This window comes from Malaclemys terrapin, chromosome 3 (assembly GCF_027887155.1).
Source record: "Malaclemys terrapin pileata isolate rMalTer1 chromosome 3, rMalTer1.hap1, whole genome shotgun sequence".
Classification (NCBI taxonomy): Eukaryota; Metazoa; Chordata; order Testudines; family Emydidae; genus Malaclemys; species Malaclemys terrapin.
Genome location: NC_071507.1, coordinates 25,956,090 through 25,983,384, shown reverse-complemented (window position 1 = coordinate 25,983,384; position 27,295 = coordinate 25,956,090). Strand labels below are relative to the sequence as shown.

Here is a 27,295-nt window from a genome sequence, read left to right as displayed (position 1 = left end):
TAATAGTACTGATGCAGGAAGTGAAACCAGTTATAATAGAGATAACAGAAATAGTAGAATAATAGTCATGACTGGAGTACAGATATTGAAGGGTATTTGATATTCAGGAAAGACAGAAATAAAGGCAAAGATGGTGGAGTGGCATTGTATATTAATGATGAGGTAGACTGTAAAGAAATTATAAGGGGTGGACTGGATAAGACAGTCTGTTTGGGTCAAAATCACTTTGGAAAAGAAAGGTTCCCGTGGATAGTGCTTGGAGTATGCTATAGCCCCCCAGCGTCCAATCTGGGTATGGATAGAGACCTCTTTAATATTTTAATGAAATAAATTCTACTGGGAATTGTGTGATTATGGGAGACTTTAACTTCCCAGATACAGATTGAAGGACAAGTGCTACTAATAATAGTAGGGCCCAGATTTTCCGGGATGTGATAGCTGACAGATTTCTTCACCAAATAGTTGCTAAACCAACAAGAGGTGATGCCATTTTAGATTTGGTATTGATGAGTAGTGAGGACCTCATAGAAGAATCGGTTGTAAAGGACAACCGTGGTTTGAGTGATCATGAGCTAATTCAGTTTAAACTAAATGGAAGGATAAATAAAAACATATCTGCATTCTTCCCATTTATATTGGTATTTGATGTTTCCAGCTCTCATGCCCACACCTTTGAAAAGCTCTGCTAATGCAAACCCAGTTTATTTGTTGGCAAAGGCCGTATTTGAATATCTTCCTTTTCCCAAGGTTGTAATACCCGTCTCTTAGCCAGAAATATGAACCAAGACTCTCATGATTGTCTCTGATGGTGTAATTCAATTATCAGATGTGCATGTGCAACACCCACTGGAGTTAATAGGAACTGTACCCATATCTCTGAAGGCAGAATGTGGCCCCAAGGAAGCAACTGTCTTCCTTTCTTCCAGAGGTCCCAACATTTTATTAATTAGCAATGGGACTCATGTGATGATTCCCTCCCTCCCCGCAAAAAAGCAAAGAGACTGAAGCATAAAGATGAACAAAAGAAAAACTGAGAAGTGAATGCACTATTCAATACAAAGAAATATATAAACATACTTTCACAATATTAATTAAATAAATAGGCCAAGTTTGTTCTACAATGAAAATACCTTCCCAGTTAACACACAAGTATTAAAAGGGGCTACTAATTTACGTTTGATGGCAAAAAGAAGTCTCAGCTCTATTTCTGAGTGATAAATGTTTACTATAATTCATAGAAGCAACTAAAACGATGCTTAGGTTGAATGTTGTTAGAGCTCCACCAATTGCTTTACAGAAGAATTACAAGAAAACGTGTTCCATTATCTTTACATCATCATCATCATCAAATGGAGAAATCTGAACCACTCCTTCCTGTGAGGTAAGGATCGAGAGAATTTCTTGAGACAATTTTTCATGCTTATTTTCTGCACATGTATCTGCGATATTCTTCCAACCTTCCAAGGTACAGACCATATCATTTAAAATAACTTGTTCCAGTGCATCTGATGAAGAAAAAAATATCATGTAGTGGCACAGTATTTGCCCTCAGTTTCTGCTTTGCTCATATTAAACAAAGAACAGAAAGAGGTATGATCTTAGGGGATAATATGACTACAGATCAATAATTCTTTTTCCAGTTGGATAAATTCTAAGGTCAAGGACCAAATAAAGAGATAACTGATCAAAAATCCATCAGAAAAGTAGTGTTTACTTTATTTATAAAGATTAAAAGCACCTCCTACCACAGCACTGAAAATCATGTCTGAAACCCCACGAAAAGCAGAAAGACTGGAGGATGTGTGGCCAATTCTGCCTTTTATTTATTTAATTTAATGTATTTATTTAAAGTTAATGGATGTTTTGCTCTTGACTTCAGTGGGAGTAGGATAAGGCCATCAGTTGGGAGCCCAAATGTGCCAAGTTGCCAAATTACATGGCCAAGAAAGGTCCTTAACTCTAGAAGAAAGTACAGGAACTTGCAGCAGACCCTACCAAAAGTGCTAATCTGAACACAGGACTGAGCAAGGCAGGCTGTAGCAGATGGCAAAAGTAACTTTTTTGATATCAAAGGGAGTACCATGAGTAGTGAGATTTTAATCACTCTCCATTATAGATTAGGGACAATAGGAGCATCAATGACACAATAATTTATGGATTTGGGGTTTGTTTTTTGGAAAATGTCAATGGACACATGGTACAAAGGGAAAAGATTAACTATGTGTTTTTAAACAACAAGGAGTCTGGTGGCACCTTAAAGACTAACAGATTTATTTGGGCATAAGCTTTCGTGAGTAAAAACCTCACTTCTTCGGATGCATAGAGTGAAAGTTACAGATGCAGGCATTATATACTGACACATGGAGAGCAGGGAGTTACTTCACAAGTGGAGAACCAGTGTTGACAGGGCCAATTCAATCAGGGTGGATGTAGTCCACTCCCAATAATAGATGAGGAGGTGTCAATTCCAGGAGAGGAAAAGCTGCTTCTGTAGTGAGCCAGCCACTCCCAGTCCCTATTCAAGCCCAGATTAATGGTGTTGAATTTGCAAATGAATTTTAGTTCTGCTGTTTCTCTTTGAAGTCTGTTTCTGAAGTTTTTTTGTTCAATGATAGTGACTTTTAAATCTGTAATAGAATGACCAGGGAGATTGAAGTGTTCACTTACTGGCTTATGTATGTTACCATTCCTGATGTCCGATTTGTGTCCATTTATTCTTTTGTGGAGGGACTGTCTGGTTTGGCCAATGTACATGGCAGAGGGGCATTGCTGGCACATGATGGCATATATGACATTAGTGGATGTGCAGGTGAATGAGCCCCTGATGGTGTGGCTGATGTGGTTGGGTCCTCTGATGCTGTTGCCAGAGTAGATGTGGGGACAGAGTAGGCAACGAGGTTTGCTATATGTAACATACATAAGCCAGTAAGTGAACACTTCAATCTCCCTGGTCATTCTATTACAGATTTAAAAGTCACTATCATTGAACAAAAAAACTTCAGAAACAGACTTCAAAGAGAAACAGCAGAACTAAAATTCATTTGCAAATTCAACACCATTAATCTGGGTTTGAATAGGGACTGGGAGTGGCTGGCTCACTACAGAAGCAGCTTTTCCTCTCCTGGAATTGACACCTCCTCATCTATTATTGGGAGTGGACTACATCCACCCTGATTGAATTGGCCCTGTCAACACTGGTTCTCCACTTGTGAAGTAACTCCCTGCTCTCCATGTGTCAGTATATAATGCCTGCATCTGTAACTTTCACTCTATGCATCCGAAGAAGTGAGGTTTTTACTCACGAAAGCTTATGCCCAAATAAATCTGTTAGTCTTTAAGGTGCCACCAGACTCCTTGTTGTTTGTGTAGATACAGACTAACACGGCTACCCCCTGATACTTGACACCATGCAAGGCACTAAATTTAGCCGTATGGAGTGGAAATCCATCAACCTCAACAAAAAACTTGCACAGATACAGACAGACATCATCTTCCTCTCCAAATGCAAACAGATGGACATCATACCAAAAGGACTGACGGTAAAAAATCCATTGCAATCAACATACTACACTGAGTATGGTGAGAGACTGTGCCACACACTCTCAAAGAAACTGAGGAACCACCTGATCAGCATCCTGTACAGCAGACAGGAGAAGATCAAGAATGAGCTCTCAGAACTGGAGATTCTCCTACAATACCAGCCTTCTACACAAACTTCCACGTGGCTGGACTTTACAAAAATGAGACAAGCCATTTACAATGCACACTTCACTTCTCTACAGAGGAAAAAGGACTGTAAGCTATCTAAACTAATACCTACCACTGGGGGCTATAACAATGGTACCCTCAGCTCATCTAACAACATTGTCAATCTTTCCAACCACACACTTAGCCCAGCAGAAGAGTCTGACCTATCTCGGGGACTCTCTTTCTGTCCCACCATCCCCACGAACATGATACAGTTCTGCGGTGATCTGGAAGCCTACTTTCGTCGTCTCCGACTCAAGGAATATTTTCAACGCACCACTGAACAGTGCACTGACCCACAGGAACCCTCCTACCAACACTACAAGAAGAAGAACTCTGCGTGGACTCCTCCTGACGGTCGAAATGACAGACTGGACCTCTACATAGAGTGTTTCCGCAGACGTGCACAGGCTGAAATTGTGGACAAACAACATCACTTGTCCCATAACCTCAGCCGTACAGAATGCAATGCCATCCACAGCCTCAGAAACAACTCTGACATTATCATCAAAGGGGCTGACAAAGGAGGTGCTGTAGTCATAATGAACAGGTCAGATTATGAACAGGAGGCTGCCAGGCAACTCTCCAAGACCACATTCTACAGGCCACTATCCTCTGATCCCACTGAGGAATACCAAAAGAAACTACACCATCTGCTCAAGAAACTCCCAGCTACAGTACGGGAACAAATCTACATGGACACACCCGCAGAACCCCGACCAGGGGTATTCTATCTGCTACCCAAGATCCATAAACCCTGAAACCCTGGACGCCCCATCATCTCAGGCATTGGCACTCTGACAGCAGGATTATCTGGCTATTTGGACTCTCTCCTCAGACCCTATGCTACCAGCACTCCCAGCTATCTTCGAGACACCACCGACTTCCTGAGGAAACTACAATGCATTGATGTTCTTCCTGAAAACACCATCCTGGCCACCATGGATGTAGAAGCACTTTACACCAATATTCCACATGAGGATGGACTACAAGCTGTCAGGAACAGTATCCCTGATGAGGCCACAGCAAGCCTGGTGGCTGAGCTTTGTGACTTTGTCCTCACCCACAACCACTTCAGATTTGGGGACAACTTATACCTTCAAGTCAGTGGCACTGCTATGGGAACTCGCATGGCCCCACAGTATGCCAACATTTTTATGGCTGACTTAGAACAACGCTTCCTCAGCTCTCGTCCCCTAATGCCCCTCCTCTACTTGCGCTACATTGATGACATCTTCATCATATGGACTCACGGAAAGGAGGCCCTTGAAGAATTCCACCTGGACTTCAACAATTTCCACCCCACCATCAACCTCAGCCTGGACCAGTCCACACAAGAGATCCACTTCCTGGACACTACAGTACAAATAATTGATGGTCACATAAACACCACCCTATACCGGAAACCTACTGACCGCTATACGTACCTACATGCCTCCAGCTTCCATCCAAGACACATCACACGATCCATTGTCTACAGCCAAGCCCTAAGATACAACCGAATTTGCTCCAACCCCTCAGACAGAGACAAACACCTACAAGATCTTTATCAAGCATTCGTAAAACTACAATACCCACCTGGGGAAGTGAGGAAACAGATTGACAGAGCAAGACGGGTACCCAGAAATCACCTACTGCAGGACAGGCCCAACAAGGACAATAACAGAACACCACTGGCCATCACATACAGCCCCCAGCTAAAACCTCTCCAGCGCATTATCCACGATCTACAACCTATCCTGGAAAATGATCCCTCACTCTCACAGACCTTGGGAGGCAGGCCAGTCCTCGCTTACAGACAACCCCCCAACCTGAAGCAAATACTCACCAGCAACTACACACCACACCACAGAAACACCAACCCAGGAACCTATCCCTGTAGCAAACCTCGTTGCCTACTCTGTCCCCACATCTACTCTGGCAACAGCATCAGAGGACCCAACCACATCAGCCACACCATCAGGGGCTCATTCACCTGCACATCCACTAATGTCATATATGCCATCATGTGCCAGCAATGCCCCTCTGCCATGTACATTGGCCAAACCGGACAGTCCCTCCGCAAAAGAATAAATGGACACAAATCGGACATCAGGAATGGTAACATACATAAGCCAGTAAGTGAACACTTCAATCTCCCTGGTCATTCTATTACAGATTTAAAAGTCACTATCATTGAACAAAAAAACTTCAGAAACAGACTTCAAAGAGAAACAGCAGAACTAAAATTCATTTGCAAATTCAACACCATTAATCTGGGCTTGAATAGGGACTGGGAGTGGCTGGCTCACTACAGAAGCAGCTTTTCCTCTCCTGGAATTGACACCTCCTCATCTATTATTGGGAGTGGACTACATCCACCCTGATTGAATTGGCCCTGTCAACACTGGTTCTCCACTTGTGAAGTAACTCCCTGCTCTCCATGTGTCAGTATATAATGCCTGCATCTGTAACTTTCACTCTATGCATCCGAAGAAGTGAGGTTTTTACTCACGAAAGCTTATGCCCAAATAAATCTGTTAGTCTTTAAGGTGCCACCAGACTCCTTGTTGTTTGTGTAGATACAGACTAACACGGCTACCCCCTGATACTTGACACTATGTGTTTTTAAATTAGCTGAATTAAATTTGTTAACACAATTAAATTATTGTGACCTCAATAACTTTCATTTTATTGTCATTTACAATTGAATTGTTTTGGAACTTCCCAGATACTGCAATGAAAATAGAGAAATGTGACATTTACATAACTTCACTATAAATGTCTGTTAATTACATCTTATTGTACTTACTCTTCTCACCCATGTTTATTTCCTCTAACAGTTGTAAACCATGCTCTTTGTGATCAGTTTCAATGAGTGAGAGGATCGTAGCCCCAATGGATAATAATGCTGGTTTCTCATTCCACTCTTGAGTTAGACAATGAATTAGCTCAATACTAGGACAGTTTTTCAGTAGGAATAAGTAATCATCTGAAAACAAACATCCAGGTCACTATACATTTGTGGGTGTTCACACAAACACACAAGCATGATAACTCCAATTCTGATCTCACTGACCACTGTAAATCAGGTGAAACTTCAATTAAGTTTGTGTAAAACTAGTATACATGAGATCAGAACCTGGTCTCATTTATCTGGAAGAAAAGATAAACAGCACAATAATTAAATTCACAGATGATACTAACTAGGGAAGTGTTGCAAATATCAAAGAAGACAGAAATAATAAGAGATACCTTGAAGTTGTTAGAAATATTGGCAAGAAATAAAATCAGACTGGAAAATGCAACCTAACAGAACAGAGGAATAAAAATCTGAAGGAAGATATTAAATGGGAAAGAGATACTTGGAAAGCAGCAATGTTGAAAAGGGGCCTAGGGAATTGCAGAGTGCAAAAGTGATATGAACTTGCATTGCTATATGGGCACAAAGAGAAGCTAATGTGATTTTAGTTTGCTTACACAGAGGCGTCACATCCCAGAACAGTGAAGTGATAGCCCCTCTCTCTAAATGCCACTGGTGAGACAGCACCTACATTAGAATGCTGCAACAGTTATAGGCACCACAGCAGCAGATGAAGGTTGACATAATTGGAGAGAAATCATTTAAAGAGAAATGACTGAGTGGATGGAGGAAAGGGCATGAGGAAAAAATAAGAGCCAAGTAGCACAATCCTGCAGCATGCTAAACATCTTCAGTATCTACTGCCTTTCCTGCATGACTGGGCCCTAAATATGTACAGTGTGGCTAAATGACTGGACAGGATACGAACGCTCTTTACAACCTCAGATACCTGTCAATTTGGAGGGTGAAATTCTGGCCTCATTAAAGTCAATGATAAAACTTCCTGAGCAAAGATAAAATATTTAGAGTGGGGCCTAATAGCCGAATTTTGATGGATCTATGATGCTGCTTAAGGTGCGTATCTATTGTTTTTGGAGAATTCACACTGACCAGTCTCAGGTACTATAAATGTTAACTGAGGATGGTATGGTATCTGAGCAAGTACATAATGTTTTCTGAAGTAAGATAGAAGAGTTGACCAGATGGGATTTTTACATTTCTCTAGTCAATATCTTGGGTCAAGCTGAAAAGAACAAGCAAGAGAGTTTAAATAGATAATTTTGTTCTATATTGAGGAACAGAATGTGCCCCAGATTCTTGTCTGTGTTAGGGCTGCTATTTTGCTGCTCCACTGTCCAAAGCAATCCTAAAGCCACATAGCCACCTGCAAGAGGATCACCCCAGTGCAATGGATGCTTTGTTGCTGTAGAACTGGTCTAACTGCTCATATACTATCCATATTCGTGACTGTCAGTGTAAGGGACATAGCTGGGGAAAGGGGGCATGACTGGGTCTTCCCTGCAGTTCAGCAATCCTTGACTGCCATGATGACAGCATGGGGCTATTGCCAGCTAGTGTAAATTAGAACAGCATGTAGTCTGCTCTAACTCACTCCAGGGAACCAGCCCAATACAGTCAGTTTAGGAATGGGGGAGTACAGAGGTGCCATGAAGCCACCTTTGCACCTCTCTTTCCCCCACAAGTTGTTTTGTATACCCCTTGGGTGCAGCTGAGAATCAGGATCTATGCATCTTCTTTGACTAACATAATTTGAGGGTGCATCTGCAACTTGTTTACAAGGTAATAAGTCTGAAGCTAAATGATCCACACTTCCAATATAAAGAAAAATCAATTTTAACTTTCAAATGATGTAATCACTAATACAGAAAATAAATAGATGCCTCAATTTATTTTAGGCCAGTAACTTAACTTTTTCATTCTGTGGAACAACGTACAAAAAAGAGAGATCCTCTGCTGAACCACATCCCCTTCTATAACCCACTTCTTCACTTTTCCTACAGCATTCACACTCTCTTCTGAATGTGCCCATAGAACATATTTTGAGGATCAGTGCTTTGCAATATTACACTCTCTTAGGGACATAAATATGGAACAATATGTCATTGCCTGTCAACATCCATGAATGATACTCAACTCAAAAATAAATAGTGAACAGAATTTTATCTGTATTAGCCACAATAAATGGGTTTGCTCAAGACAAAAAAGAGGTGGAGCAAATATACATGCATGCCTGATGTTGAAGGAAATCCTATTTTAATTTAAAATAGGCTGGTAAAATTTTTGACAAGATTAGTGTCATCTTCAGTTTTTGGCAACTGGCAATCTGAACTTGTGCAACCAACATTTTAAAATCTATCAACATTTTCATTAGTTTGCATTCACAAAACAGCATTCTTTGATCTTTCAGAACATATCTTCACTTCTTTCATCATCTTTGTTTTTCCCACCTGCACCCCTAAGGCTTTATGGAAATATGCTTATGGATGTATATATGACACAACTGGAATATGTTTTATGCTACTCATGCCATGTAACATATCTCTGCAAAGGTTATGATCTACTGAATCTATTCATCCTATTTGTATGCATGTAATCATTTTTGTATTCAAAAGTTATGAATATTGACTATATACTTGCTTGATTTTTAAATAGCCTCAGTAAGGCATTTGGTCAACTTCTTGAGAAAAGAATATGCAAGTTAAGTGCCCAATCAAGAAGCACTTAACGGACAATGGATCTTGGAAGGCTCCAATCCACATGAGAAGACTACTTGAGGACGGTCAAGGTAGCATGTGAACCATGGCTGCTACCTGTAAGTTCTGAGTCATGCATGGACATGTGACTTCCCCATGTCACTCCAAGACTCCATCTTGTAGGTGGAATTCTACACAGGGGGAGGGAGGGGTATCCACCCACAAGAGAAAGTCTATTTAAACCCCTGGGAAACCCCTCCATTCTGTCTTCAGCTGGCTCGCCCCCAAGGATACCTGAAAGAAACTGGAACAAAGGACAGTAACTACAGGGGGTGTGAGTGATTGCTGGACCCAGACTAGAAGGAGACTAGTCTGTAAAAGGAAGCTTACTGGAACACCTCTGAGGGTGAGGTTTTATCTGTATTCAGTTTTCTTACAGTATTAGGAGTAGACTTTTATTTCATTTTGCTTGGCAATTCACTTTGTTCTGTCCGTTACTACTTGGAACCACTTAAATCCTACTTTCTGTATTCAATAAAATCACTTTTTACGTATTATTTAACCCAGAGTATTTATTAATACCTGGGGGGCCATCTCTTTTGTAAAGGTAAAAAACAGCAAGTGTACATCTAAATAGGCATGCAACTGCATGCGCTTTCAATACAAAGCTATAAAGAAATGTGATTAAATGAGAGCAGAAACACATGGAGTGAAATCCTGGCTCCACTGGCAAAACCCTTGTTGACTTCACTGGGACCAGGATTTCACCCCTGTGGGTATAGGACATGATTGTCTAGTTGTGTGTTCAACTGTGTTTTCCATCATAACTGATCAAGTGTCTTCACTTCCAAATTTAGACCTAATACTGCTAAAATTTAGGCATATGCTTTGTTTTACTTGTTATGTGTGTCTAAGTGCTTGCAGAATCGGGACTTCAGTCAATGTATTTGGATGCAGAATTAATCTGATTATGGTTTTACAAAAGAGAAAAGTACTTACTTCTAAAATATAGTTATCTAAAATACAGAGTTGTAGTAGTTCTTCAATCTTATACCCATGTTCCTAACATGAGAGTGGTGAGGAGGTTTTCTATAGTTTAACTGCTCAATATTGGCTCCAGCGCAGAGCTTCCAAATTGAAAATGTGCATAATTTGGAAACATTAAAAAAAGATTCTAGAAGTCCCACCTGAGATGGGTAGTGGTTGTGGGTTCATCTATTACATCTAACTAAATCTTAAAAGAATAATTATTACAGCTAAATTATTTTTTCTTCTCCAAAGTTACAAGCTGCAACAGACACCCTTACTCACAGGGACTCTGACATCAGGGATGTTGCTATAAAAATATACACCATTATCTATTTATAAAAGATACTGAAATGCTACATAATGTGTGTCTATAAATGTATAGACACATATATACACACATACATAAAAAGTTGGGAAGAATAGCAAGAGAAAGCAAGAAATAAAATACTTAATGAGAAATGTGAATAACTGCTAGTAGAGAAATCCAAAAATAAATGAAAGGGGTTAGTGAATTAAAACACTCCTAGTTTGGCCAATATTCCTTAGGCTTTAAAAGACCTTGAAGTTGCAGGTCTGCTATGCAATGACAATGCCAGATGCAGTCAGACAGCTTTTAAACATGATTCTTTTGGAGACAACAGAATCTAATATACTGGTGTCAAAAGAAACAAACTATGGATATTTTAAGGATTTTAGCCCATCAGATAAAAACCTCAGGACATTTTCATGTCAAAGAAACATAGACAGAGGAACTCACTCACGACATTCTATGTCAAGTTTGGCGAGAAGGGCTTTGACAAGACAGAGGCTGGGCATGCTTAATGGTCAGAATCTGCTTTATAGACATCTTCTCAGAGGGCCTGATTCTACACTGCAGTGCAGCTTGTGTACAGAGTGTAAAATGGTGCCATTATGATTTGCCAGGGTTTTATAACCACTTTGCACCGGTGCAAATGACCCTAAGAACTCATTAGGCAGTCATCTCCGTTTCCATTATCATATTTAAAGAATTTCTCTGCAGCCTCTAGTTATCAGATTAAGAATCTATGCTAGAACTACAGATAGGCCAAACTAGCCTCTTAGATTTTGAAACTTTAGGCTATGGAGTCCTCTACCAATCTCACATTAGTCTCTATGGCAGATCAATAGGGAGCTACTGAAGCTCGATCCTCTGAAGCAATTCCTTATTTCCAACTGAACTAGTCACTTTAGTTGCTTTTAGGGCAACATTTCTAGTTATTTATATTATTTACATATGCAGTGGCATGTTAAGAGCCAAATACTGCTTCCATTAGACTCAATGAGAACAGAATTGGATTTTTTGTGTGAATTTAAAATGTATAATTTAAAAATTTAGTCCAAAATGTCACCATGATAAGATTTAATTTTTAAACCTGAAATAAACAATTGGTAGAAAAATGATGAAAGACAATATAATAAATGCTCTGTGATTTACCTAAAGTGAGCTGTTTGAATTGCTGTATATAATCCATTGCTCCACAAATTTGGCCCTGTTTACACAAGCACAGAGCAGCTTTCTTGTGCACGCCACACTGACTGTAGGCAATCTGAGCCAAAGCCAAGCACTTGGACTTGTTGAATGGTTCCACCTCCCCATAGTCATAAATCACATCCCCTACTGCCTCACAAAACGTCAGCCTGAAGAAAACAAGGTAATAAAACAAACCAGATAGTTATTAGTGTGTTTTCATAACTCTGGAGCACTTCAGAATCAGGTACAGTAGAACTGGATTGTGTGTGAAAATACCAGACTGCTCCCCTTCAGCTCTTGTGCCCCTCTGTCCTTGTGCCCCACTCTACTTTTGAATTAGGTTGTTTCCTCCTTCCCCTTCCATGTGCTTGGGCCACAGCAGGCAGAGATCTAAGAGCACAGAACAGACTGCCTCTTCACCAATGCCTGGTGCCATGTTAGCCACTGGTGTTTGGAATGGGCAACTGCAGCCCTTGCAGCTCTCCTGTATTTGTGTGATTCCAGTTGGGGTGCAGGGATGTGTATGGGGAAGGGAAATGGATAGAGGCCTCTTTAATATTTTTAATTAAATAAATTCTACTGGGAATTGTGTGATTATGGGAGACTTTAACTTCCCAGATACAGATTGAAGGACAAGTGCTACTAATAATAGTAGGGCCCAGATTTTCCGGGATGTGATAGCTGACAGATTTCTTCACCAAATAGTTGCTGAACCAACAAGAGGTGATGCCATTTTAGATTTGGTATTGATGAGTAGTGAGGACCTCATAGAAGAATTGGTTGTAAAGGACAACCGTGGTTTGAGTGATCATGAGCTAATTCAGTTTAAACTAAATGGAAGGATAAATAAAAACAGATCTACATTCTTCCCGTTTATATTGGTATTTGATGTTTCCAGTCTCATGCCCACACCTTTGAAAAGTTCTGCTAATGCAAACCCAGTTTATTTGTTGGCAAAGGCCGTATTTGCCTGACTGGTATATAAGGGCAGTCAGCAGCGAACCAGCTGAGTGGTGAACAGCAGAGGCTAACAGCGGGAGTTTGCCTGGGAGTTCGCCTGAGGAGAGCACACTGAGGCTTTCATCTGCAGGTTTCTCTGAGTAGTTCCTGCAACAATTGAGGAAGTTCTTAAGAGGACGGTGATATGGAAGGTGAGCGATCAGCTGTTGTAACCTGCACAGGTTGTGCCATGTTTGTCTTTCTTCCACAGGACAGAAGCGACTTTGTCTGTACAAAGTGCAAGCTGGTCTCCATATTGGAAGAGAAGGTTCGAGGGCTGGAGAAACGAGTATCGACTCTGCGTTGCATAAGGGAAAATGAAGATTTCCTGGACAGACGTCAGGAGATGCTTCTACGGCCACAATGTTCTGAAGACTCAGAGCAGGCGCAGCAGGGACAGATGGATTGTGAAGAGGTTTGGCAGCATGTGACCTCCAGAAGGAGAAAGAGGAGCGTCCAGGCACCAGCAATGGAGATACAGGTGAGCAATCGTTTCCATGTTCTCTCTTCAGGTACTAATGCGGAGAGTGGACTAGATGACCCATCTGAGGGAAGAGAGCAGAAGGAGACTCCACCGATTGGAAGGCAAAAGATGCACTGTCCTAGGGATGGGGGTTCCACGACCACCACTCCCAAGAGGAGGAGGAGGGTAGTGGTGGTTGGGGACTCCCTCCTCAGGGGGACTGAGTCATCTATCTGCCGTCCCAACTGGGAAAACCGAGAGGCCTGCTGCTTGCCAGGAGCTAGGATACACAATGTGACGGAGAGACTGCCGAGACTCATCAAGCCCTCGGATCGCTACCCCTTCCTGCTTCTCCACGTGGGCACCAATGATACTGCCAAGAATGACCTTGAGCGGATCACTGCAGACTACGTGGCTCTGGGAAGAAGGATAAAGGAGTTTGAGGTACAAGTGGTGTTCACGTCCATCCTCCCTGTGCAAGGAAAAGGCCGGGGTAGAGACCGTTGAATCGTGGAAGTCAACGAATGGCTACGCAGGTGGTGTCGAAGAGAAGGCTTTGGATTCTTCGACCATGGGATAGTGTTCCAAGAAGGAGGAGTGCTAGGCAGAGACGGGCTCCACCTAACGAAGAGAGGGAAGAGCATCTTCGCCAGCAGGCTGGCTAACCTAGTGAGGAGGGCTTTAAACTAGGTTCACCGGGGGAAGGAGACCAAAGCCCTGAGGTAAGTGGGGAAATGGGATCCTGGGAGGAAGCACAAGCAGGAGAGCGCAAGAGGGGAGGACTCCTGGCTCATGCTGAGAAAGAGGGACGATCGATGAGTTATCTTAAGTGCCTATACACAAATGCAAGAAGCCTGGGAAACAAGCAGGGAGAACTGGAAGTCCTGACACAGTCAGGGAACTATGATGCGATTGGAATAACAGAGACTTGGTGGAATAACTCACATGACTGGAGTACTGTCATGGATGGATATAAACTGTTCAGGAAGGACAGGCAGGGCAGAAAAGGTGGGGGAGTTGCGTTGTATGTAAGAGAGGAGTATGACTGCTCAGAGCTCCAGTATGAAACTGCAGAAAAACCTGAGAGTCTCTGGATTAAGTTTAGAAGCGTGAGCAACAAGGGTGATGTCGTGGTCAGAGTCTGCTATAGACCACCACACCAGGGGGATGAGGTGGACGAGGCTTTCTTCCGGCAACTAGCAGAAGTTATTAGATCGCAGGCTCTGGTTCTCATGGGAGACTTTAATCACCCTGATATCTGCTGGGAGAGCAATACAGTGGTGCACAGACAATCCAGGCAGTTTTTGGAAAGTGTAGGGAACAATTTCCTGGTGCAAGTGCTGGAGGAACCAACTAGGGGCAGAGCTTTTCTTGACCTGCTGCTCACAAACAGGGAAGAATTAGTAGGGGAAGCAAAAGTGGATGGGAACCTGAGAGGCAGTGACTATGAGATAGTCGAGTTCAGGGTCCTGACACAAGGAAGAAAGGAGAGCAGCAGAATACGGACCCTGGTCTTCATAAAAGCAGACTTTGACTCCCTCAGGGAACAGATGGGCAGGATCCCCTGGGAGAATAACATGAAGGGCAAAGGGGTCCAGGAGAGCTGGCTGTATTTTAAAGAATCCTTATTGCGGCTGCAGGAACAAACCATCCCGATGTGTAGAAAGAATAGTAAATATGGCAGGCGACCAGCTTGGCTAAACAGTGAAATCCTTGCTGATCTTAAATGCAAAAAAGAAGCTTATAAGAAGTGGAAGATTGGACAAATGACCAGGGAGGAGTATAAAAATATTGCTCAGGCATGCAGGAGTGAAATCAGGAAGGCCAAATCACACTTGGAGTTGCAGTTAGCAAGAGATGTTAAGAGTAACAAGAAGGGTTTCTTCAGGTATGTTAGCAACAAGAAGAAAATCAAGGAAAGTGTGGGCCCCTTACTGAATGAGGGAAGGCAACCTAGTGACCGAGGATGTGGAAAAAGCTAATGTACTCAATGATTTTTTTGCCTCTGTCTTCACAAACAAGGTCAGCTCCCAGATTGCTGCACTGGGCAGTACAGTATGGGGAGAAGGTGACCAGCCCTCTGTGGAGAAAGAAGTGGTTCGGGACTATTTAGAAAAACTGGATGTGCACAAGTCCATGGGGCCGGATGCGCTGCATCTGAGGGTGCTAAAGGAGTTGGCGGATGTGATTGCAGAGCCATTTGCCATTATCTTTGAAAACTCATGGCAATTGGGGGAGGTCCCTGATGTCTGGAAAAAGGCTAATGTAGTGCCCATCTTTAAAAAAGGGAAAAAGGAGGATCCGGGGAACTACAGGCCAGTCAGCCTCACCTCAGTCCCTGGAAAAATCATGGAGCAGGTCCTCAAGGAATCAATTATGAAACATTTAGAGGAGAGGAAAGTGATCAGGAACAGTCAGCATGGATTCACCAAGGGGAAGTCGTGCCTGACTAACCTAATTGCCTTCTATGATGAGATAACTGGCTCTGTGGATGAGGGGAAAGCAGTGGATGTGTTATTCCTTGACTTTAGCAAAGCTTTTGATACGGTCTTCCACAGTATTCTTGCCGCCAAGTTAAAGAAGTATGGGCTGGATGAATGGACTGTAAGGTGGATAGAAAGCTGGCTAGATCATCAGGCTCAACGGGTAGTGATCAATGGCTCCATGTCTAGTTGGCAGTCGGTTTTAAGCGGAGTGCCCCAAGGGTCGGTCCTGGGGCTGGTTTTGTTTAATATCTTTATTAATGATCTGGAGGATGGTGTGGACTGCACTCTCAGCAAGTTTGCAGATGACACTAAACTAGGAGGCGTGGTAGATACACTAGAGGGTAGGGATCGGATACAGAGGGACCTAGACAAATTAGAGGATTGGGCCAAAAAAACCCTGATGAGGTTCAACAAGGACAAGTGCAGAGTCCTGCACTTAGGACAGAAGAATCCCATGCACTGCTACAGACTAGGGACCGAATGGCTAGGTAGCAGTTCTGCAGAAAAGGACCTAGGGGTCACAGTGGACGAGAAGCTGGATATGAGTCAACAGTGTGCTCTTGTTGCCAAGAAGGCTAACGGCATTTTGGGCTGTATAAGTAGGGGCATTGCCAGCAGATCGAGGAACGTGATCGTTCCCCTTTATTTGACATTGGTGAGGCCTCATCTGGAATACTGTGTCCAGTTTTGGGCCCCACACTGCAAGAAGGATGTGGAAAAATTGGAAAGAGTCCAACGGAGGGCAACAATAATGATTAGGGGTCTGGAGCACATGACTTATGAGGAGAGGCTGAGGGAACTGGGATTGTTTAGTCTCCAGAAGAGAAGAATATGGGGGGATTTGATAGCAGCCTTCAACTACCTGAAGGGGGGTTCCAAAGCGGATGGAGCTCGGCTGTTCTCAGTGGTGGCAGATGACAGAACAAGGAGCAATGGTCTCAAGTTGCAGTGGGGGAGGTCCAGGTTGGATATTAGGAAAAACTATTTCACTAGGAGGGTGGTGAAACACTGGAATGCGTTACCTAGGGAGGTGGTGGAGTCTCCTTCCTTAGAGGTTTTTAAGGCCCGGCTTGACAAAGTCCTGGCTGGGATGATTTAGGTGGGAATTGGTCCTGCTTTGAGCAGGGGGTTGGACTAGAGGACCTCTTGAGGTCCCTTCCAACCCTGATATTCTATGATTCTATGAATATCTTCCTTTTCCCAAGGCTGTAATGCCCGTCTCTTAGCCAGAACTATGAACCCAGTAAGACTCTCATGATTGTCTCTAATGGTGTAATTCAATTGTCAGATGTGCATGTGCAACACCCACTGGAGTTAATAGGAACTGTACCCATATCTCTGAAGGCAGAATGCGGCCCCAAGGAAGCAACTGTCTTCCTTTCTTCCAGAGGTCCCAATATTTTATTAATTTCATTGGCAATGGGACCCATGTAATGATTCTCTCCCTCCCCGCAAAAAAGCAAAGAAACTGAAGCATTAAGATGAACAAAAGAAAAACTGGGAAGTGAATGCACTATTCAATACAAAGAAATATATAAACATACTTTCACAATATTCATTAATTAAATAGGCCAAGTTTGTTCTACAACTCCAGTTGGGGTGCAGGGATGTGTATGGGGAAGGAAAACGTGTGTTATGCCCACTTTGTGACACCTGGCAAGTCAGGCAAAGAGTTTGCTGCTGTTGAGTTGGGAACCTACTCAGTGCATTCTGTGGGGTCGACACATAAGAACCTCAGAGGATACTCAGTGCAGCTGGCATGAAGGAACTGTGTGGGGCTAGAGCAAGTTCAGTGCAGACAAAATATCTGGAGATTTCAGATGCTTATAACTTGGCCAAATTTGGATGGACTGCCTCAGGGGCAGGAAAAAACACCTCCATGACTCCAATGCTACTCTGACAAATTTCAAGTTCATACTCCAACTTGGAGTTCAGGCTCCAGAACTCTTCATAGAAATGTTGAGAAGAATTTTTTTTTTTAACATTGGCAAAACAACCTTCTTTTCTCTAATATCATTCTCAGAAATGGTTTTGTTTAAACTTTGCAAAGAAATTCAGACTGAGGCAGACATCTGGCATGGAAAATTTCAGCCTGAATAGGTAAAGCTTTGCAAAGTAGAAGCAATTGAAAATGGGTTCTTATGATGGAGAGTGTTAGGCACCCTTAACTTTGGTGTCGCTACCAGCTCTGCCTACAATTCAAGTAATTTTAGAATTTTTTAATATTTGTACAGTCCCATTCTAAAGTCATAATAAAGCACTTCAGAGTGTGCATCAGGCTAAGACATCTTTACTAACTTTATAGTTTTGGCAAAAGGATGTAGGTTTCCTGTCCTCCTGAATATACAAGGCCTGGCTTGACATTTCAACATAATTTCCAGTATCCTATTGATTTAGCAATGACTATAATTCTAGTGATAAAATATGCAATAATGGCTCTTTTGGGAAGATTATTGCGTGTGGTAGGATAAGCCATAAAGAGAAATGCCCCATATGTCAGAATTCTAATTAGATTAATGCCATGCTGAACAGTGGAAATCTCCCAAACTGTTCTTGTGGGATTTTCACTATTTTAAGATGCATCCGAACTGGATCTGGAAAATAGGTTCCTTCCGGTTTAGGATTTGATCCAAGAGCAAAATTGCAGAGGCACTTTTAGTTCTGGAGATTCAAATTTGAATACTTCAACCCCCACAAATGAAATCCAGGGGATAGAGGATAGCTTTGAGTTTCCAGTTCAGATGTCTCTTGAAGTAACTGTACTAAATACCGTATAGATACTGCCAGGGCCGGCTTTAGGAACTGCGGGGCCCGATTCGAATACCGACGGCGGTCCGGGTCTTCGGCGGTGGGGGGGGGTCCTTCACTCGCTCCGGGTCTTCCGCGGCACTGAAGGACCCCCCACCGTCGAAATGCCGCCGAAGACCCGGAGCGAGTAAAGAACCGCCCCCACCGCCTAAGTGCTGCCGATGACCCGGACCGCCGCTGGGTGAGTAAAAAAAATTTAAAAAGGCGCCTAAGGCGCAGGGCCCTGTTAGGCGCGGGACCCGATTCCGGGGGAATTAGCCTAAAGCCAGCTCTGGATACTGCTGTTATTATAGAAACAGACACATATAAGAGTAAAACCAAAACTTCTAGCTATTCCAATAACTGCAGGTTTCTAATGTTTAAAAAATGGTACCAGAACAAAAAACGGTCTCACAATCTGATTTTCACATAACTTTTAACTACAGTAAAAAGGGCCTGAAACAAAATTTTGGTTTACAGCGATCTAACAAGGCTGATATCTTAAATTAAATGTTGCATTCTGCAAAAATAGCTTTTCATGCTGTTCATTTGTCTTGGTGTATACCACGGTGAATTTAATAAATGGCATCAAAGTAATGTATCTGTGAGATTGCCATTTTGTGATATTGTGTTTGCATGGTTCTAATTCACAAGAAAAGGAGAGTGTTTTTTTTTTTTTTTTTTAAAACAGGAAAGGCCTGATCACTTAGGAAAAGCATGAATGCAACTTTCACAGGGGAAGGGCACATACCCATATGAATCCAAGTACACTACAGGCCTGCTTACCTTTGCTGTGTGACCCAGTGCATAACTAGATTTAACTGTTTTTCAAACAATGCACATTTGATTGCTTCCAGGGTCATGGCTGCACACAGAGGATGTTTAACTGCAGCACTTGAGCTTATGAGGGCCTCAAAATATCTCAGCAAAGGTAGAATCCTCCCTTTAACAGCACCAAGAGCTAGAAGGAGGGAAAGGAAAGTCACTGAGCAAAATATTTTGGAAAATAGCATTTTAAGTTTTCCAATATGTTTTTTGTTTGTTTGTTTGTTGTTGGTTTTGTTTTTTTGCTTTGCTGATGTCCTCAGAATGCCCTGGACAAATTCCAACTAACGGCTCAATCCTGCAAGATGCTGAGCCCCCTCTGCTGCCATGCTAGTCAATGAAAGTTGAGGCTGCTCAGTACAGAAGATGGTGGCACATCACATGATTGGGCATTATCTGTGAACACCTAAAGGCAAATTTTCATAGCAAAATGTGTGGATTTAAACCACTGAGTCTACATGGAGTTGCCTAGTGAAATGCCTGCATATTATTTTGAAAATACACCTGTAGAACTTTCTGCAGAGGATGTTGGTTTTATAGTTAACAGTAAAGGCAACTTTAACCCAGTTTCCTTGCTTTGATCCTTCTTTTATTATTGATATATTATTATTTATTATTTGCATTGCAATAGCACCTGACCACCACTCTCAAGAGAAGGAGACAGGAGGTGGTCGGGGACTCCCTCCTAACGGGGACTGAGTCATCTATCTGCCGTCCCAACTGGGAAAACCGAGAAGTGTGCTGCTTGCCAGGAGCTAGAATTCATGATGTGACGGAGAGACTGCCGAGACTCATCAAGCCCTCGGCTCGCTACCCGTTCCTGCCTCTCCATGTGGGCACCAATGATACTGCCAAGAATGACCTTGAGCGGATCACTGCAGACTGCGTGGCTCTGGGAAGAAGGAAAAAGGAGTTTGAGGTACAAGTGGTGTTCTCGTCCATCTTCCCTGTGGAAGGAAAAGGCCCTGGTAGAGACCATTGAATCATGGAAGTCAACAAATGGCTATGCAGATGGTGTCAGAGAGAAGGCTGTGGATTCCTTGACCATGGGATGGTGTTCCAAGAAGAAGGATTGCTAGGCAGAGATGGGCTCCACCTAACGAAGAGAAGGAAGAGCATCTTCGCAAGCAGGCAGGCTAACCTAGTGCGGAGGGCTTTAAACTAGGTTCACCGGGGGAAGGAGACCAAAGCCTTGAGGTAAGTGGGGAAATGGGTTACCGGGAGGAAGCACGAGCAGGAGAGCGCAAGAGGGGAGGACTTCTGTCTCATACTGAGAAAGTGGGACGATCAGCGAGTTATCCTAAGTGCCTATACACAAATGCAAGAAGCCTGGGAAACAAGAAGGGAGAACTGGAATTCCTGGCACAGTCAAAGAATTATGATGTGATTGGAATAACAGAGACTTGGTGGGATAACTCACATGACTAGAGTACTGTCATGGATGGATATAAACTGTTCAGGAAGGACAGGCAGGGCAGAAAAGGTGGGGGAGTTGCGTTGTATGTAAGAGAGCAGTATGACTGCTTAGAGCTCCAGTTTGAAACTGCAGAAAAACCTGAGAGTCTCTGGATTAAGTTTAGAAGCGTGAGCAACAAGGGTGATGTCGTGGTCAGAGTCTGCTATAGACCACCACACCAGGGGGATGAGGTGGACGAGGCTTTCTTCCGGCAACTAGCAGAAGTTACTAGATCGCAGGCTCTGGTTCTCATGGGAGACTTTAATCACCCTGATATCTGCTGGGAGAGCAATACAGCGGTGCACAGACAATCCAGGCAGTTTTTGGAAAGTGTAGGGAACAATTTCCTGGTGCAAGTGCTGGAGGAACCAACTAGGGGCAGAGCTTTTCTTGACCTGCTGCTCACAAACCGGGAAGAATTAGTAGGGGAAGCAAAAGTGGATGGGAACCTGGGAGGCAGTGACTATGAGATAGTCGAGTTCAGGGTCCTGACACAAGGAAGAAAGGAGAGCAGCAGAATACGGACCCTGGTCTTCATAAAAGCAGACTTTGACTCCCTCAGGGAACAGATGGGCAGGATCCCCTGGGAGAATAACATGAAGGGCAAAGGGGTCCAGGAGAGCTGGCTGTATTTTAAAGAATCCTTATTGCGGCTGCAGGAACAAACCATCCCGATGTGTAGAAAGAATAGTAAATATGGCAGGCGACCAGCTTGGCTAAACAGTGAAATCCTTGCTGATCTTAAATGCAAAAAAGAAGCTTATAAGAAGTGGAAGATTGGACAAATGACCAGGGAGGAGTATAAAAATATTGCTCAGGCATGCAGGAGTGAAATCAGGAAGGCCAAATCACACTTGGAGTTGCAGTTAGCAAGAGATGTTAAGAGTAACAAGAAGGGTTTCTTCAGGTATGTTAGCAACAAGAAGAAAATCAAGGAAAGTGTGGGCCCCTTACTGAATGAGGGAAGGCAACCTAGTGACCGAGGATGTGGAAAAAGCTAATGTACTCAATGATTTTTTTGCCTCTGTCTTCACAAACAAGGTCAGCTCCCAGATTGCTGCACTGGGCAGTACAGTATGGGGAGAAGGTGACCAGCCCTCTGTGGAGAAAGAAGTGGTTCGGGACTATTTAGAAAAACTGGATGTGCACAAGTCCATAGGGCCGGATGCGCTGCATCCGAGGGTGCTAAAGGAGTTGGCGGATGTGATTGCAGAGCCATTTGCCATTATCTTTGAAAACTCATGGCAATTGGGGGAGGTCCCTGATGTCTGGAAAAAGGCTAATGTAGTGCCCATCTTTAAAAAAGGGAAAAAGGAGGATCCGGGGAACTACAGGCCAGTCAGCCTCACCTCAGTCCCTGGAAAAATCATGGAGCAGGTCCTCAAGGAATCAATTATGAAACATTTAGAGGAGAGGAAAGTGATCAGGAACAGTCAGCATGGATTCACCAAGGGGAAGTCGTGCCTGACTAACCTAATTGCCTTCTATGATGAGATAACTGGCTCTGTGGATGAGGGGAAAGCAGTGGATGTGTTATTCCTTGACTTTAACAAAGCTTTTGATACGGTCTCCCACAGTATTCTTGCCGCCAAGTTAAAGAAGTATGGGCTGGATGAATGGACTGTAAGGTGGATAGAAAGCTGGCTAGATCATCAGGCTCAACGGGTAGTGATCAATGGCTCCATGTCTAGTTGGCAGTCGGTTTTAAGCGGAGTGCCCCAAGGGTCGGTCCTGGGGCTGGTTTTGTTTAATATCTTTATTAATGATCTGGAGGATGGTGTGGACTGCACTCTCAGCAAGTTTGCAGATGACACTAAACTAGGAGGCGTGGTAGATACACTAGAGGGTAGGGATCGGATACAGAGGGACCTAGACAAATTAGAGGATTGGGCCAAAAAAACCCTGATGAGGTTCAACAAGGACAAGTGCAGAGTCCTGCACTTAGGACGGAAGAATCCCATTCACTGTTACAGACTAGGGACCGAATGGCTAGGAAGCAGTTCTGCAGAAAAGGAACTAGGGGTTACAGTGGACGAGAAGCTGGATGTGAGTCAACAGTGTGCCCTTGTTGCCAAGAAGGCTAACGGCATTTTGGGCTGTATAAGTAGGGGCATTGCCAGCAGATGGAGGGATGTGATCATTCCCCTCTATTCGACATTGGTGAGGCCTCATCTGGAGTACTGTGTCCAGTTCTGGGCCCCACACTACGAGGCTTTGGAACCCCCTTTCAGGTAGTTGAAAATGTGGAAAAATTGGAGGGAGTCCAGAGGAGGGCAACAAAAATGATTAGGGGGCTGGAGCACATGACTTATGAGGAGAGGCTGAGGGAACTGGGATTGTTTAGTCTGCAGAAGACAAGAATGAGGGGGGATTTGATAGCTGCTTTCAACTACCTGAAAGGGGGTTCCAGACAGGATGGATCTAGACTGTTCTCAGTGGTACCAGATGACAGAACAAGGAGTAATTGTCTCAAGATGCAGTGGGGGAGGTTTAGGTTGGATATTAGGAAAAACTTTTTCACTAGGAGGGTGGTGAAGCACTAGAATGGGTTACCTAGGGAGGTGGTGGAATCTCCTTCCTTAGAGGTTTTTAAGGTCAGGCTTGACAAAGTCCTGGCTGGGATGATTTAGTTGGGATTTGCTCCTGCTTTGAGCAGGGAGTTGGACTAGATGACCTCCTGATGTCCCTTCCAACCCTGATATTCTATGAGTCTATGACCTGGGCTCGGAGACCTTGTGCCATGCATTTTTTAATCGCAGCATACCCTTAGGTTGTTTTTATTTTTACTTTGAAGTGTTAAATGTAAAATCCAAACACACATAAGTAATTCACATTTGTCCCCTCAAGGCTTCTTTCAACATGAGTAATAGAGGTAGATTCTCAGCGGGCGTATGTCAGTGTCGCACTATTTGAATCAATAGTGATGTCAATTTACACCAGCTGAGAATCTGACCAACAGTATTTCCATCTAAATTCCATACCTTTAAATTTCATCATGGTTTCTTCATTGCGGAGAATTCCTCTAGGACAGTTTGCAGCATAAACTGCTGCAGCCTCATACTGACCATATGAAAATAATTCATTGAATCTAGGACAGATGAAGGAAAAGAATGTAATATAGCACTGACACAAAAACAAAAAAGAAATGATCAGTTGATGATGTGGTGAACTAGCCAAGGAAGGAATTCCAGAAAGCCTAGAATCAAATGTCAAAGACATGGGCAATACCACAGCTTTAATACAAAGAATATTTTAAAATATCTAGTCCTTCTGTATAAAAAAAAATCTGGTGACAACAAGTGGCAGTCCTGAGTGGTTCTCAGTTCCCCAAATTACTTTTTCCCCCTCACCTTCATCTTTTAGTATTATTTTAGTACACATCATCAGTATAGGCACCACACACTGGATCGTAGAATGCTGACCACTGCCTAGCAACTTACACAGTGTCCATAATGGGGTTCAGGAAGTGGATCATCAATGGAAAGCTGACCAAAAGAAAGGAGGCTTGACATGGCATTTAAATGAGGAAATCAGGTTGCACAGCACACAACACCAGTTGCGCAAGAGGGTGCCCCAGAAAGTTGTCTACATCCGCATTAACTATTCAATGGTGAGATTCTGCCTGTATTCTGCTCAGCCTCTGCATGGGCTCCTGGGGGAGGGAGGGTGCAAGAAGCTTCCCCTTTGCGCTAAGAATGGCTGTTGGATAGTGTCATCCCTGATCCCCCTCACTGCTGCTAGCAGGCAGGGAGGACAGGGAAAGCTGGTGCCGTGGTTTCCACACTGGCTTTTATCGCCAGCTGGGCACAGAGGACAGAGTACACTGCACTTGCTCAAAGGGTGGCCAAGTTGCTACTATGGCATGTGCTCCCAGCCAGAATTCCTCCTCAGGGCTCCATCAACCATATCGTCTCTCTGCATCCCCTCCCAGTGTATCTGAGGGCAGTAGGGGTGCAATCTTGTCCCAGATTACTCCGTTAAGGGAAACCACATCTAGACTATAATAATGATAGCCTATGATTAACCCCCTGAAATGTCCCTACTAAAACTAGCTATGCCTCTATTACCATTCACCTCATGATTGTGTCAATTACATTTTCTCCTGAAAGACTGACTTGCCGCACTGCTGTTGGGTTAACAAATATTGATCTCCAGAAATAAACTGTTCCAGTTAGATTTCAATGAATGTTATATTTAAGATGCTGATTTGGGAGGGACTGGTATAATGGAATATGGCGTTTCAGCTCACGGATCAAACTAAGGCCAAATCCAATCTAGGTTGGTAGTACCTGGAAGCTGTTGCCATGTAATGACTGTTCAGTGGACTGTGTGAAATGAGTTTATGATCTCATTCCACTTCTTAGTTGCAAGAGTTTTAAAGATATTAGGCACCTAAAGATGAAGACAGGTGCTCAGTGGGATTTTTAAAAGCACCTAGCTCTCAACAGGCACCTAGTGCTTTTGAAAATCGTACTAGGTACTTATTGGCATCTTTAGGAAAAACTCTAGACCAAGGTAATCGCCTCAGAGGTGTTCATACCACCAAAAAAAAAAAAAACCCACCTCCACTGCTAGTACCTTTGCTGGCAGTTTCAGCAAAGAGGCCAAGGATGGAATGGGCCATGAAGTTCAAACTACCCTTTCTGCCCCAAAAGTGATCTTCCAGGACAGGGTTGAAGCACATGAGTAGAGCAGTGTGGAAAAGCTGCTTTTGCTGCATCTGGTCTATGGATAACCAACTGATGTAGGTCAGCAGGGCTGTCAGGCTAGCAAGCACATTTTACAAACACCAGAAATTCACAAAAAGAAGAAAAGAGTGCTCTTTTTACAAAATCCTAATTTGCCCTGGAGGACTGCATTAAACATGATATGTTATCCAAACTCTGTAATGCTGTAAACTGCTTACACAAAGTAGAATATAAGAGTTGCATTCTATTTACCTTTCAATATATTCAAGCAAATCTTCAGCCTCTTTACTCTTGCTGGGGTCATGTTCAAATATATGAGAGATGCTAAAGGCAGCAGCAGCTGAAAATTAGACACATCAATGGGAGGTAAATGTGTTATTATTTCAATAGAGAAAACTAGCATTAACACTGTAAGAGTACAAAAAGAGAATAGATTCTGATCCATAGAAATGTGTCTTTCAAGAAAGATGGGTTTAAAGTTTTAGCCAGGCTCTTTTGCATTAGCAAGCAGGAAAGGGACCTTATATAAACTAATGCATTTTTCATGCGTTGACGAGACTGAAGAAGTCTCCCATAAGTGGAAATGTAATTAGGAAACAATTTCAATCAGGCCAGGTAAATTCTAGAACAAAGTTTCCCTGTCTGTGTCCCCAGACACATACTCTAAGGCTGTCAGAGATTAGGAATGAGAGGTGACACCCTAAGGACCAAATTCTACTCACCGAAACATTCTACAGTTCCACCTGAAACCAATGCAGCTGCACAGAATGTCAGTCAGGGCAGAATTTGGCTCTTAGCTCTGGGACAAGGGTGGAGACCACACTTTAAACTCCAACTAACAGCGAACAACAGACATAGGGACAGATTCTGATTTCAGTTACACCCAAGTAATTCCACTGAATTCAGTACATAGATTTACAGGGCTGTAAATGGGAGCAGACTTTGACTCACAATCTAAAAGCCCATTAGAAGGGGCAGAGTGGAGGAACATAAGAGGTATGTTCCCCGATCTGTCTAACAATACAAGTTGAGAGCAACAAGTAAGATTCAATTTGATGCCAAGCATGCCACTGTACTCTACTCATGCAGCACCTGAGATGATCTTGACAGTTTTGGGAGTGTGCTTAATGCTCATAAAAAGGTTGAGCATGTCAGAAGGCCTAAGGCAATTGGCTGGAAAACATTTTAAAGATCCTTTGCCATCTCTACTTCACTTGCCTAAATAACCTGGATGATTTGAAGTACTAGCAGCAGGAGACCTCTGTGACTCTGGAAAAAAAACGGTGAGGGATTTGGGTAGCACATGAGAGGTGGAGATTGTATAAACCACCTCAGGACACCTCACCTTCATCTTAACTGCAGTAAAACATCATAGACCAAAGTCATCCCTGTATAACTCTGGTGAATATTTTTCTATACCGTTATCAGATTTCTGGGCAAAAATCTTATTTTCCTAAATGCTGGACACATGCATCACCATGCATGGGGGAAATGGATGACCCAAGATCATTAGGGATAGGACTTTCAAAGGGACCTAAAGGAATTAGGGGCCCAACTTCCACTGACTCTAAATGGGATTTGGACTCTTAATTCTTTCATGCCCCTTTGAAAATCTCAGTACACATTTTAAAAAGAAAAATACAAATTTATAGGCCAGATTCTCAGCTAGTATAAGATTGCATGGCCCCATTGATATCAATGGAAATAGACTAATTTGCATCAGCTGAGAATCTGGTCCCATATTTTCCATGCTTCATAATATTGTCC

The 27,295-nt window shown here is 43.0% G+C and overlaps 1 protein-coding gene across 5 annotated transcripts in view; it reads right to left on the bottom strand.

Annotated features, from left to right (window-relative positions):
- Positions 1–1,031: 1,031 nt before the first annotated feature.
- The window catches only part of CLHC1 (clathrin heavy chain linker domain containing 1), a 35,099-nt gene continuing 8,835 nt past the window's right edge, over positions 1,032–27,295 (bottom strand). For all 5 annotated transcript variants that reach the window (XM_054022517.1, XM_054022518.1, XM_054022519.1 and 2 more), the window contains 6 exons: positions 25,781–25,868; positions 23,822–23,928; positions 19,346–19,520; positions 11,789–11,991; positions 6,539–6,718; positions 1,032–1,505 (listed from right to left, as the gene is read on the bottom strand). In XM_054022517.1, coding sequence (XP_053878492.1) covers positions 1,303–1,505; positions 6,539–6,718; positions 11,789–11,991; positions 19,346–19,520; positions 23,822–23,928; positions 25,781–25,868 — 956 coding nt within the window. In that variant the 3' untranslated portion in view covers positions 1,032–1,302. The remainder of the gene's footprint in view (positions 1,506–6,538; positions 6,719–11,788; positions 11,992–19,345; positions 19,521–23,821; positions 23,929–25,780; positions 25,869–27,295) is intronic.